General features: G+C 43.2%; 1 protein-coding gene across 1 annotated transcript in view; it reads right to left on the bottom strand.

Annotated features, from left to right (window-relative positions):
• Positions 1-587: 587 nt before the first annotated feature.
• Positions 588-12,377, bottom strand: part of LOC135704822 (GATA zinc finger domain-containing protein 10-like) — a 62,450-nt gene continuing 50,660 nt past the window's right edge. The window contains exons 5-9 of the mRNA XM_065226341.1: positions 3,526-3,647; positions 3,250-3,450; positions 2,740-2,889; positions 1,938-2,622; positions 588-1,741 (exon numbers count right to left, since the gene is read on the bottom strand). Coding sequence (XP_065082413.1) covers positions 1,357-1,741; positions 1,938-2,622; positions 2,740-2,889; positions 3,250-3,450; positions 3,526-3,647 — 1,543 coding nt within the window. The 3' untranslated portion in view covers positions 588-1,356. The remainder of the gene's footprint in view (positions 1,742-1,937; positions 2,623-2,739; positions 2,890-3,249; positions 3,451-3,525; positions 3,648-12,377) is intronic.

Raw genomic sequence — 12,377 nt, 5'->3', positions numbered from 1 at the left:
GTTACACTCCGTCACCGTTAACAAGACAGATCATCGTGGAACCGATAGAGGAGCTACATGGCCTACAAGCAAACAACCGTCACAGGATAAACCACCTTAGCTACAGCCATTTTCTCATACCTTATCAGAGAAATATGGAGGATTAGAAATTTCATGCGAATTCAACAACCCAACTCATCGCAGTAAGTTGAACCGGGACGGTTCAATCTAAGAAGGGAAAAGTTATGTACAAACGCATGCTCTACCTATGCTCATCCGATCATGGCATAGATGCAGAATCATCAATACAGCTGGTAGCAACATCGACCAGCTTACAACACACCAACCATCGAGTCAACAGCAGAACGGACGCGATTCTACTGACTCAACAAGATAACACGCAGGGCGCAGTTCTCCTTACTCAACAAAGTCACATCGGACGCAGTTTTGCTGATTCAACGAGTCGCCAGACCGGACGCAGTCCTCCTGATCCAGCATACAACTGCAGCTAATCGACCATCGATCGGTAGGAACAATTTATATTCCAAACTAATCAGTCAGTTTTAGTTTAGTTTTTGAAGTGTCCCTTTCGAACAGTGCAGTGCTCGTGTTAAATGTAAAAAGGCTTAGTGAATAATAAACGGTTGAATTATTTCAAAGTGCTTTTTTAAAAAGTCTTCAAGAAAAGAAAGCGGTGTGCTAAATAAAAACGCGGAATTACGCGAGTTAGCGACGTAGCCATCTGGATGTTTTGGCAACATGGATCAAGTCCACGACGTACGGAAAGGTTACATCAGTGGAACTTAGCGGGCCCGGCAACAGCTAGCTCAGCGATATGGATGCGGATAGCAACGACGGAAACCAGGTGCTGACATGTCAGCACCGTGGTAGTTTTTTTTTTTTTTTACAAGAACCTCCCTCTCGTAAAAAGTTAACTCGCATTCCAACCCAACCAGACGACCGGGAATATGGCCCTTGTGGGGTTCCACCTATCCGGAGAAAGGCCTGATTGTATCAGGCTTTTCTCCGGATAGGTGGAACCCCACAACTCTGCTAGTAGAGTACATAGATCATTGGAAAGTTACACAGAAGCTCATCCTCTCAGATCCCCGATCCGTTACCAAATTTGTTCCGTGCCTCCCGAGCCAATGAAGATTCATTTCCCAATCTACACAGCTTCAACAGTTCGAGTAAGTTTGTGAAAACCGATCTTCTGCTGCCCAATTTTACCAACTAGAGGACAACGATAAACTCGTCCCATCCCAGTACCTCAAACGTTCGTAAAACATGAAGCCACACCCCGGCTAGAGACGATCCCCTCGAACTTCCAGAAACCCATGGTAAAAAAAAACCCTTCCAAGCATACCTTTACCGACCTTACAAATCCGTAACCGGTCCGGACACGTTAATCGCACTGGACGGCAGATGCATGTACTGCTTGCCGGACGACGGCGGGATGCTCTGGATCTGCGCTGCCTTCTGTAGCTTGGCGGGTGATATCGGTGCGGCCGGAGGATGAGTCAGCTGAGGGCTTGGCGAAACGTTGTTGATGGTTCGGAAGTAGTACTGTTGCTGTTGCTGTTGGTACTGCTGCTGGTGATGGCTACTAGCCACCACCCCCATTCCAACTGGGCTCGCAGTCGTCGTCGGCGTCGGCGTCGTCACTGTCGTCCGCGATTGAATGCCGTATCCGGGATGGTGCTGCGGCATTGTGACGGCTGACGGAACCTGTTCTTTGAGAGTGCTTACAATATTTTCCAAACTGAATCGGGGGATGTTTCAAATCGGTATTTGGGTTGAATGGATTGGAAGAATTTCGAATGATCACGCGATAGGAAGTGAATGGAATGAAGAAACGGAGAGAGAGAGAGAGAGAGATAGTCTCATGTTAGTAAATACTGACTAGGATCTATGTACAGACACACACACACACACAACTACAATGGGGTTAATCTTACGCTGTAATCCGGTTTTCCGACTCCTGCTTCGAGGCCAAAGCATCCTGTAGCTCTCGCCTCAGCATCAACGCATCCTTCTCCAACAACAACACCTGATCGTTGGAGGAATCATCATGCATTTCCTCCCCGAAACCACCACCTCCATTTAACGTCTGGCCGACAAAGCTATTCTCACCGATCTTGCCGCGCATATTGTTACTACCGCCACTGCCGTTGCTGAATCGCAGTTCGTTGCTCAGGTCATTGAAGTTATTGCCGCCGTAGAACTCGTCCGTATTGCTTATTCTTCCGTAGTTTAAATGCATACTGTTTCTCCTCAATTTTGCCGCCTGACCAGCCGTGGACGACGACGAACCTGCATAGGAGTCCCGCTCCCGCAGATGGTGCTGATGATGCTGCTGCTGCTGCTGATGCTGGTGACTATTCAGCTGAGCCCGTAGGTTGATGACCTCGTTCTCGAGTTTCAGCATCCGATCGACCATCTGGTTCATCTCGGACCGCACCATGTGCATGCTCTTTTTCATGTCTTCCGATTCCTTGAGTAGCCGAAAGTTGGCCTCGTTCATGGCCCACGACCGCTCCTCGATCATTGTTTTCATGCGATCCATCATGGCTTCCTCGCGGACACGTGATACCTCACGGATCTCCCGAATCACATCCGCCACCATACCAGGACTGTAGCTACCTGAAAGATCGAGATCCCAAATTAGATCGCCTATCTAAACACATTGTCCACGGATACATTTAAGTTCAAATTTGCCAACTAGGTGCCCTATGTAGACTTAAACACTAGATGAAATACCTTGCGAGTGATACGTCGGTGCAGGACTCTGCAGTCCGAAGCTATTGTAACGCATTCCTACTGGCTGACTATTGGTGCTCATACCGCTTATACTGTCTCTACGTTGGCTAAGGCCCCAGTGCGAAGAATGCTTCAAAGCTTCCATCTCCACTAGAAGAGGTGAACAGATGGGTCCGGGTACAGAGAACGTTGGAAAAATGGATAAACGGTGGGATAGGGCGTGGGAAAATTGGTAGGCATCGGAGGTGGTGCATGACAAGAAAGAAAGAAATCAAACAATTAGCTACTCTCACGTATTCATCTTATAGACTAGAGCAATGAATATAGGCAGTAAGAAATCATAAATATGTATAACCAAATTAGATAAAGAAAAAAAAGAATAACAAGCAGAACGCAAGCATGCTTTCGCAATAGAACAGAATCACACGCACGCACACAGTTCAGTGATCACGCACTCTCCCATGGCGGAGTCAAGAAACAGTTTACAAATCTTCACACTACGGGACCTACCTTTGGTTTCATGCAAATTTCGGCAGATTTTCTTATTCGTTTCGTGCAACTTGCTAATCTCCTTGAGCAGAACCACCACCAGATTATTGCTATTGGTGCTCTGATTGATGCCACTGGTTGCACTGGTTGTGGTGCCATTGTAGCCACCTCCACCACCCCCTCCTCCTCCTCCGCCTCCATTGCCCGATGCTGTACTGGTACTGCCATTGTTGTTGTTGTTGTTGTTGTTGTTGTTGCCATGACTGGCCATCATTAAGCCACCCCCACCACCACCGCCACCACCACCGTTCAGGAGGTTCAGGTCGGCCAGCAGGGTTTCCGCCATTTCCAGCTTCGATTTGGCACAGCTGTTCTTCGATTCGTTGTCCGACGAGTCGTTGATGTACGAATCGGTCATGCTGGAAAGGAGAAGATGAGCCGATCAGAATGCGGTCTACGCTTGGATATGATTGAAATTTCAATGATCAATCTGTTTCAGTGTGTATTGGAAACATAAGGGCTGTTCCCGAACTTGCATTTTTGCTATTGCTGTAAGTTGCTGTAAGGAAATAGTATCAACCGGTGGAAGCTAACGACTTTTAATTGGCTCACTACTTGTCCAGCCTATTGGTCCCAAGTAAATCGATTAACGTACCCCATTCTAGTACTACACTAAGTTTGTTTTGATTCGCTATGAAGGTTTGACAGATAAAATTAGGGGTCGTGGATTTTCCTATGTTTCGAGGGGTGCATCGATTAGCCGAAGATAGTACCAGAGCTGAGCCAAAAAGTTGAGCATCTTTCTTTGGGACCTTCTGTTCTTAGAGTCATAGAGGTAACTCTAAGACCAGAAGGTCCCGCAGAAACGTGCGCAACGTTTTGATTCAGCTCTGGTACTATCTTCGGTCCCAAGCTAATCGATGCACCCCTCGAAACATAGGAAAATTTTATCTGTCAAAATTTCATAGCGAATCAAAACAAACATAGTGTAGTACTGGAATTTATACTAGAATGGGGTCGTTAATCGATTTGCTTGGGATGAATGGTCTAGTCAAGTAGTTAGCCAATTTAAAATCGTTCATTTCGAATTGATTGTTGCTATAACTGCATAATTACAAAAAAATACACACCGTGCCAGGAATCGTGGCAACGAAAAAACGCCGATGACGTGTTAACATTTGTTGTCAGAAAGCGTAGACAGGTTTTGCCTCTGTCATTTAAGTTGACAGGAAGCTCGGTGTAACTAGTAGATAGAGTTAGTGTGGAATAGAAATGATGTATGTATGTAAACAAAATTTGATTGGTTCGGGAATTTTGATACAGTTAGAGGAATAAATATGAGGTACCTAAGCTCTTTGACGGCATTCTTATGACGGACTGTGGAGAGAGCGAACGACCAGCAAAGGACCACCAGCAGAAGGGATAGCTGCACTAGCGGACCAACAAAGGGAACAGCAGATTCGTGGAACCGTGACTGAGGCTGGAAACCTCGGTCCAGTCACGACAATGGCACAACTCGGTAAGAGAGAACCATCCTCTTTCTTGCGAGGATGCTACTGGCGCTCCCTGTGAGGGCAGTTGAAATTCCCCTCCTCCGAGAAGGTAGAAGAAATTCCTTCGAGAAGATAGAAGACATTCCTCCGAGAGGGTAGTAGAAATTCATCCGAGAGGGGAGAAGAAATTCCTCCGAGAGGGGAGAATAAATTCATCCGAGAAGGTAGAAGAAATTCCTCCAAGAAGATAGAAGACATTCCTCCGAGAAGGTAGAAGAAATTCCTCCGAGAAGATAGAAGACATTCCTCCGAGAGGGTAGAAGAAATTCCTCCGAGAAGATAGAAGACACTCCTCCGAGAGGGGGGAAGAAATTCCTCCGAGAGGGTAAAATAAATTCCTCCGAGAGAGTAGAAGAAAATCCTCCGAGAGGGGAGAAGAAATTCCTCCGAGAAGGTAGATGAAATTCCTCCGAGAGGGTAGAAGAAATTCCTCAGAGAGGGTAGAAGAAGTTCCTTCGAGAAGGTAGAAGAAATTCCTCCGAGAAGGTAGAAGAAATTCCTCCGAGTGGGTACAAGAAATTCCTCCGAGAAGATAGAAGACAATCCTCTGAGAAGGTAGAAGAAATTCCTCCGAGAAGGGAGAAGAAATTCCTCCGAGAAGGTAGAAGAAACTCCTCCGAGAAGGTAGAAGAAATTCCTCCGAGAAGCTAAAAGAAATTCCTCCGAGAGGGTAGAAGAAATTCCTCCGAGAGGGTAGAAGAAATTCCCCCGAGAAGGTAGAAGAAATTCCTCCGAGAAGATAGAAGACACTCCTCCGAGAAGATAGAAGACACTCCTCCGAGAGGGGGGAAGAAATTCCTCCGAGAAGATACAAGACATTCCTCCGAAATGGTTGAAGAAATTCCTCCGAGAGGGTAGAAGAAATTCCTCCGAGAGGGTAGAAGAAATTCCTCCGAGAAGGTAGAAGAAATTCCTCCGAGTGGGTACAAGAAATTCCTCCGAGAAGATAGAAGACATTCCTCTGAGAAGGTAGAAGAAATTCCTCCGAGAAGGGAGAAGAAATTCCTCCGAGAAGGTAGAAGAAACTCCTCCGAGAAGGTAGAAGAAATTCCTCCGAGAAGCTAAAAGAAATTCCTCCGAGAGGGTAGAAGAAATTCCTCCGAGAGGGTAGAAGAAATTCCCCCGAGAAGGTAGAAGAAATTCCTCCGAGAAGATAGAAGACACTCCTCCGAGAAGATAGAAGACACTCCTCCGAGAGGGGGGAAGAAATTCCTCCGAGAAGATACAAGACATTCCTCCGAAATGGTTGAAAAAATTCCTCCGAGAGGGTAGAAGAAATTCCTCCGAGAGGGTAGAAGAAATTCCTCCGAGAAGGTACACTCGGCTTACTGATTATCAGCAAATGCTCTGACATGTGTCTATTTAACTGGATTTCGGTAATGATAAAAATACTAATACCAACAGGTGGTCGTTACTTTACACACTAATTTTGTGCCGATTTTTTCTCAGTGTACCTAACGTGTGCCGGCAGTGCCGAGAGTGTCAGTCATCAGACTGACATTGTTTGTTTGTGAAAAAAAATAGATGTTTGGCAACCCGGTTCAAATGTTTTCTTTTGAAGAAACAACACAACAAGTAGTGGAATCCGAACAAAACCAGAAGATCTCCAGCTGGACAAGCTGACACCGGACAAACTGGCTCTCGATCGGCTGCTGGTTATATTGCAATAGCTGAAACGGGCTCACGTTATCGATGCCGTTTGTGCGATTCTTCTCTACAAAATTTGGGATGGCAAGATTGCTAGCAACTAAATTGACGAAAGCGTGATCGTTGGTCATCATTCGGGGATATGAATCGGCTGCCGAGATCAACGTTGATGCACGGTTTGAGATGGCCAAGCACATGTCCCAACTGGACGAGAAAAAACGGGACGAAGCGTTTAAGTTGCTCACACCGGTGGATTTGAAGACGGAGACACTGGAGAATGCAACGAACGTGTTCCTGCTGCTAAAGGCTGGTTGCTTCAGCAGTGTCACCGGGGAGCAGTTGGATGCATTCAAAAAGTGTTTCCAAAAGCTATTCTCGGTGCAATGCTGCTACTCCGCACTACTCAGTCGTCGTCGTTGGCATCTTCGGTTACCGTCATTATCATTGGTCCTGGATATCAGCAGTTTTTTTTTTCGAAAGGACTTCTAGAAGACTCATTAGAATTATTTTGGACTTGCTACTGGAAAATGGACCGTGAGGAATAACTTTTCGGAAGGTCCAAGCCAACCGCAAAAGTGGTCAATTCATACAAGAATTCAGCGTTTTTTTTTTTAGAAAACACACATAGAGGACTCAATACAAAGAATTCGAACTTGTGACCAGAAAAGAACCCTAGTGATCATGGGGTGAACCTTCCGGAAGATGGCAACTTCCAGTATGTGGAAAAGTGTAAAATACTCCTAAATATGGGTATTTCAGGAACGTGGTGCGTGGTCCATAGGCAGGGCCATACCTACCGATTTATCGGTAGTCCTATCGATTTTCGGGATGCCTACCGAATCACAGACGAACGGTTCAAAACTACCGATGATTCATTTTCCGAGAATCACAGATTTTAAGTCTTCTTGAAAAATCTTCAATACCTATGTTTTGTTTTCCGTGTAGTCAGTCAATTTGATCGAACGCAATGTGTTTTGCAACTTCAGTCCAAACGGATGAGTTTTTTTTTTTTTACTTTTACGCTCTGAACTATTTGGTGGATTACTTTAACTTTTAGTTAAAATTTGGCAGATGGAAAGTTATCGATTAACCCTGCTATCCGAGTGTGGTTACTTCTGACAGATAAGAAGTTAAATTTTGGCAACCTAGACTAAATTCTTCTCGAAAACCGGTCGATCGACAGCACAGGGATTTTCGAACATAGAAACTAACTTTCGAAATGTCACTTTTAACCACGAGTTGAATTTAACTCGGCAAACGGTTCACAGCCTTAATCGACGGAGATGCTAGTTTCTGTTTCTCCCCTTTTTGGTTCCGTACTCCGTTCATCCTACTCACACTTACTTGTTATGATCCGGGACGGGACTTTACAATCGAGCTTCTCACTCTTGTTAATGTTTTTGAAGAATGTCCTTCGGAAAGTTGTGCTTGGTGTTTGACGGGGTTGACCAATGATGTCAGAAATGTAAAATATTTTTTTAAACACGCAGTGCACTCAATTTTTCAACTTCCCTTTCGCAAATATAAACAATTAACAACACCATTGACGTCAACATCGTCACTGCCAGCCAGATTGATGCGATCTCTCTGTCCATTTTATTCCACGATTGCTGCTGTCAAATCGACCAATCAGATGCTGGCTCGGATTTGACAGCAAATTGGCTCGAAATCGCAACCCGATTGTCAAGTCCCGTCCCAGGTTATGATCAGACTAGAGTCGGTGTCAGGGGCCTGACTGGCGGCCATGTTTTTGTTGCTATCATCTGCTCTTGTCTTTCTACTTATGACGCTATTTTCCGTCCCTTTCTACCATGTATAGTAGAGTGATGCAAAATTTGAAATTTTCGCTCCACAATACTTAAACGATTCCAAATCGGATCCTGACTAACCTCTCAAAATTTGAACCCATTTGGTGAGAAACTGAGATGGCACAAACCATTTGAAGTTTGTATGGGAATTACTATGGAAAAACCAAGACTTTTGTTCATGTCGATCTAATAATTCACCATATCGGTCTGCTTCAAAAACTTTCAACTGTGCTTGTAGGAAAATTTTCCCAGCTACAACTTTGCTGAAGACCACTTTTTGATCAAATGCAAGGATCGAAAGCTATCAATGGTTCAATGCGCTGATGTCTTATGATCATGCTCAATCAACTGCTCAGCAGGCAACATTGGTGTTTCTGGGGCGTTGAATAGGACACAAAAATCATGGCTACTATGTCAGACTGCAAAATACAGTGTTGCCTACAGAACAGCTGCTTGATCATGTCATAAGTTTACTAATCTCTTAAATAATTAATAACTTTTTCCTGTCTCGTTTTACATAGAAACGATCTTCAGCAAAAATGTAGCTGAGAAAATTTTCTATAAGAATAGCTATCGAACTGTTTCGCAGCTCAATATGGAAAAAAAGACTAGAAGGCAATGAACAAAAAGTTGAGATTTCCCATAGTGATTTACATGTAAACTTCAAATGGCTTGTGCGAAGTCTGTTTCTAACCAAATGAGTTGTAACTTTGGAAGGCTTATCAGGGCCCGATTTGAAACCATTTAAGCACTGTGGAGCGAAAAAGTCAAATTTTGCATCAGTCTAATGTATACGTCAAGCGGGCCGTATTTAAATAAGGCCCGTGATGTTGCCTACTGTCAAACGTATAGGATTGATATGGGGTTGCCAGTCTCCTGGTCGGTGTATAATGAGTCACGCCACGAGAAAAACAGTTGAACTCGCATCACGGTTTTCGAAAGATTCCTTTTCTTTTCACTTGGCAACAGATAACTTCAACATCAACTTCAAATGACTTCTAGAGAGGAAAAAAAATAGCGGCTGTAGTTAATCATTACCTAGGGGAAATGTCGGCTTCGGCACTACCTTAACCTATTATCGTCAGGAAGTAGACAAAGTCCTAGAGCACTCAAATGTGGCCAACAGATGCTCTGAACCACAATGTGGATACATGCCAAAATTGAGCTCTCAAGGATGTTGTTTACCCCCTGACGATAATAGGTTATGATACCTTGCCGAAGCCAACATTTCACCTATCAGACATTTTGTCAAATTATCTTAACAAAAAATAGCAGAAATTCTCATTACTGATCGTTATCAAACATATCACATGACTATTTAATGCTCACTGCGTGTTTACGATCATTTCTTCGATTATACACACTAACGTAGTGTGCCACGCGAGTTCCAGAGGAAACATCAACCAAACCGTTTGTTTACATAAAAATAAGGATTTTTCACAATGCAAATTAGAGCATTTTTCATTGAGCATCTTTCCATCGGTAATTGTCTTTTTGTACGATTTTCCACAGATCTTAACTGATTCGCACCTAAACCACAAACGAAGTGACAGACAACTAACTGGCGAAGAAATCCATTTAAATAATGTGGTTCACTGTAATAGAATTTTCTTGGAAGCTTATGCCATCATCCACCAGATGGGTTAGTTTTTTTGTTTTGATTTGAACAAAGTTGATTTTGTGTACAATGATTCTTTGACAGTGTGCAAAGAGTGCGTATCATTTTGTCATTTTTTTATGCATTTCAGTTTTGAGTAGAGTGAAAGAGATAGAACCAAAACATTCTAGTACACTTGGTGAAAATGCTAGTTCAATCCAGTAGTAGTGGTGTTGCCATGTGGTACACTGAAAAATTGCAATAGCAGGTTAGTCACCAAAGTTTTCGAGCCGCTCCGTCTGTCACTTCGTTTGTGCCTAAACTATTCACACACAAGAAATTCGGAAGACCATAACCACTAAGGCACTATTTTTCTATTTTTCTCAACAACAATATTCCAGAAGACCAGCAGGATCCTTGCAAAAACGATACAGAATTAAATTTTTCAACAGATCAAGTTTTGGAGCATCTCAGATGAATAAATTTATCAGGAAAAGTGAAAAGTGTTCCGCTTCCTATCAGTGAAGGGCCACTAAACCAACACGTGCGCATCGTGTGCTGGTTCGTGTTCAAAAAATACTCCTGTGTTTATGTAAGCGTGTACCCTGGTTCGGTTGAGTTTTCGTGTACCAGTGTGTTCTAAATCAAAACCAACTGCCGGTTTTCGAGTTGATGTTCAGAACCGCAGCTTGAACACCGAAAACCGGTGTGCTAGAATTTTGGTTTTGGTTCACGAGATCTGAACCGTGTGCATGGTTCAATTATATGTAACCAATACCGGGTATACTGTTCTTGGTTCAGAACATAGGCAAGAATTAAATAGCAGTGCTCCCAAAAAGGTGAGTAAAATATTTGTACCAAGCGACAGTTGTTCATTCAATTGTAAAATATTTTGATAGACACTATTGGTAGTGAAGGAACTGGGAATCATTTTGAAGTCTGACAAATACCCTTCGATGTGGGTAGTTTTGGATTCCGGGTGACGCCTATAGTCTGGAAATCGATAACCGATACCTTCTCGAAATCCAATATGGCGGCTTCCAGTTGCAGATAAACTGAGAAATACTGTCAAATACCCTTCAATATGGGTATTTTTGGAATCGGGATGACGTATAAGGACCGGAAATCAATGTCTGACGCCATCTTGAAATCCAAGATGGCGGCTCTGGTTGTAGGAAAACTGGGGAACACTAGCAAATACTCTTCAAGATGGGTATTTTCGGAATCGGGATGACGTATATAGACCGTATATCAATGTCCGACGCCATTTTGAAATCCAATATGGCGGCTTCCGTTCATAGAAAAACTGAGATATACTGTCAAATATCCTTCAATATGAGTATTTTTGGAATTGGGATGACGTACAAAGACCGGAAATCAATGTCTGACGCCATTCTGAAATCCAAGATGGCGGCTTCCGGTTGTAGGAAAACTGGGAAATACTAGCAAATATCCTTCAATATGCATATTTTTGCAATCGGGATGACGTATATAGACCGGATATCAATGTCAGACGCCATCTTGAATTCAAATATGGCGGCTTCCGGTTATCGAAAAACTGGGAAATATTGTCAATTACCCTTCTATATGGGTATTTCCGGAATCGAAGTGACGTATAAAGACCGGAAATCAATTTCAGACGCCATCTTGAAATCCAAGATGGTGGCTTCCAGTTGCAGAAAAACTGGGAAATAAAAATACCCATATTGAAGGAAATTTTGGCATTATTTCCCAGTTTTTCTATAACCGAAAACCATCACCTTGGATTGCAAATGGCGCCAGACATTGATTTCCACGATATATACGTCATCCTGATTCCAAAAATACCTATATGGAAGGATATTTGATATTATGTCCCAGTTTTTATATAACCGAAAGCCGCCATATTGGATTTAAAAATGGCATCAGACATTGATTTCTGGTCTCTAGACATCACCCCGATTCCGGAAATATTGAAGGGTATTTGACAGTATTTCCCAGTTTATGGATTTCAAAATTGCGTCAGCCATTGATTTCCGGTATATAATATACATCATCCTGATTCCAAAAATAACCATATTAAAGGATATTTGGCATTATTTCCCAGTTTTTTCTATAACCGGAAGCCACCACCGGGATTTCATAATGGCATTTTACATTGATTTCTGGTTTCTAGACATAATCCCGATTCCGGAAATACCCATATTAAAGGGTATTTGACAGTATTTCCCAGTTTTTTTCTTCAACAGGAAGCCGCCATCTTGGATTTCAAAATGGCATCTGACATTGATATCCGGTCTATATTGGTCATCACGATTCCAAAAATATCCATATTAAAGGATATTTGACATTATTTTCCAGTTTTTCTGCAACCGGAAGCCGCCATATTGGATTTCAAGATGGCGTCTGACATTGATGTCCGGTCAATATACGTCATCCTGATTCCGGAAATACCCATATTGAAAGGTATTTGACAGTGTTCAATTTTTTTCTATAACTGGACGCCGCCATCTTGAAATCCAAGTTGTTCGACGATTTCCGGTCTCCACGTCACCCTGATTCTGG

Source organism: Ochlerotatus camptorhynchus, unplaced genomic scaffold (genome assembly GCF_037179485.1).
Source record: "Ochlerotatus camptorhynchus isolate MF236.1 unplaced genomic scaffold, CSIRO-AGI_Acam_v1.1 ptg000248l, whole genome shotgun sequence".
Classification (NCBI taxonomy): Eukaryota; Metazoa; Arthropoda; class Insecta; order Diptera; family Culicidae; genus Ochlerotatus; species Ochlerotatus camptorhynchus.
The sequence above is the reverse complement of the archived record's forward strand: the minus strand, read 5'-3'. Positions and strand labels throughout refer to the sequence as shown.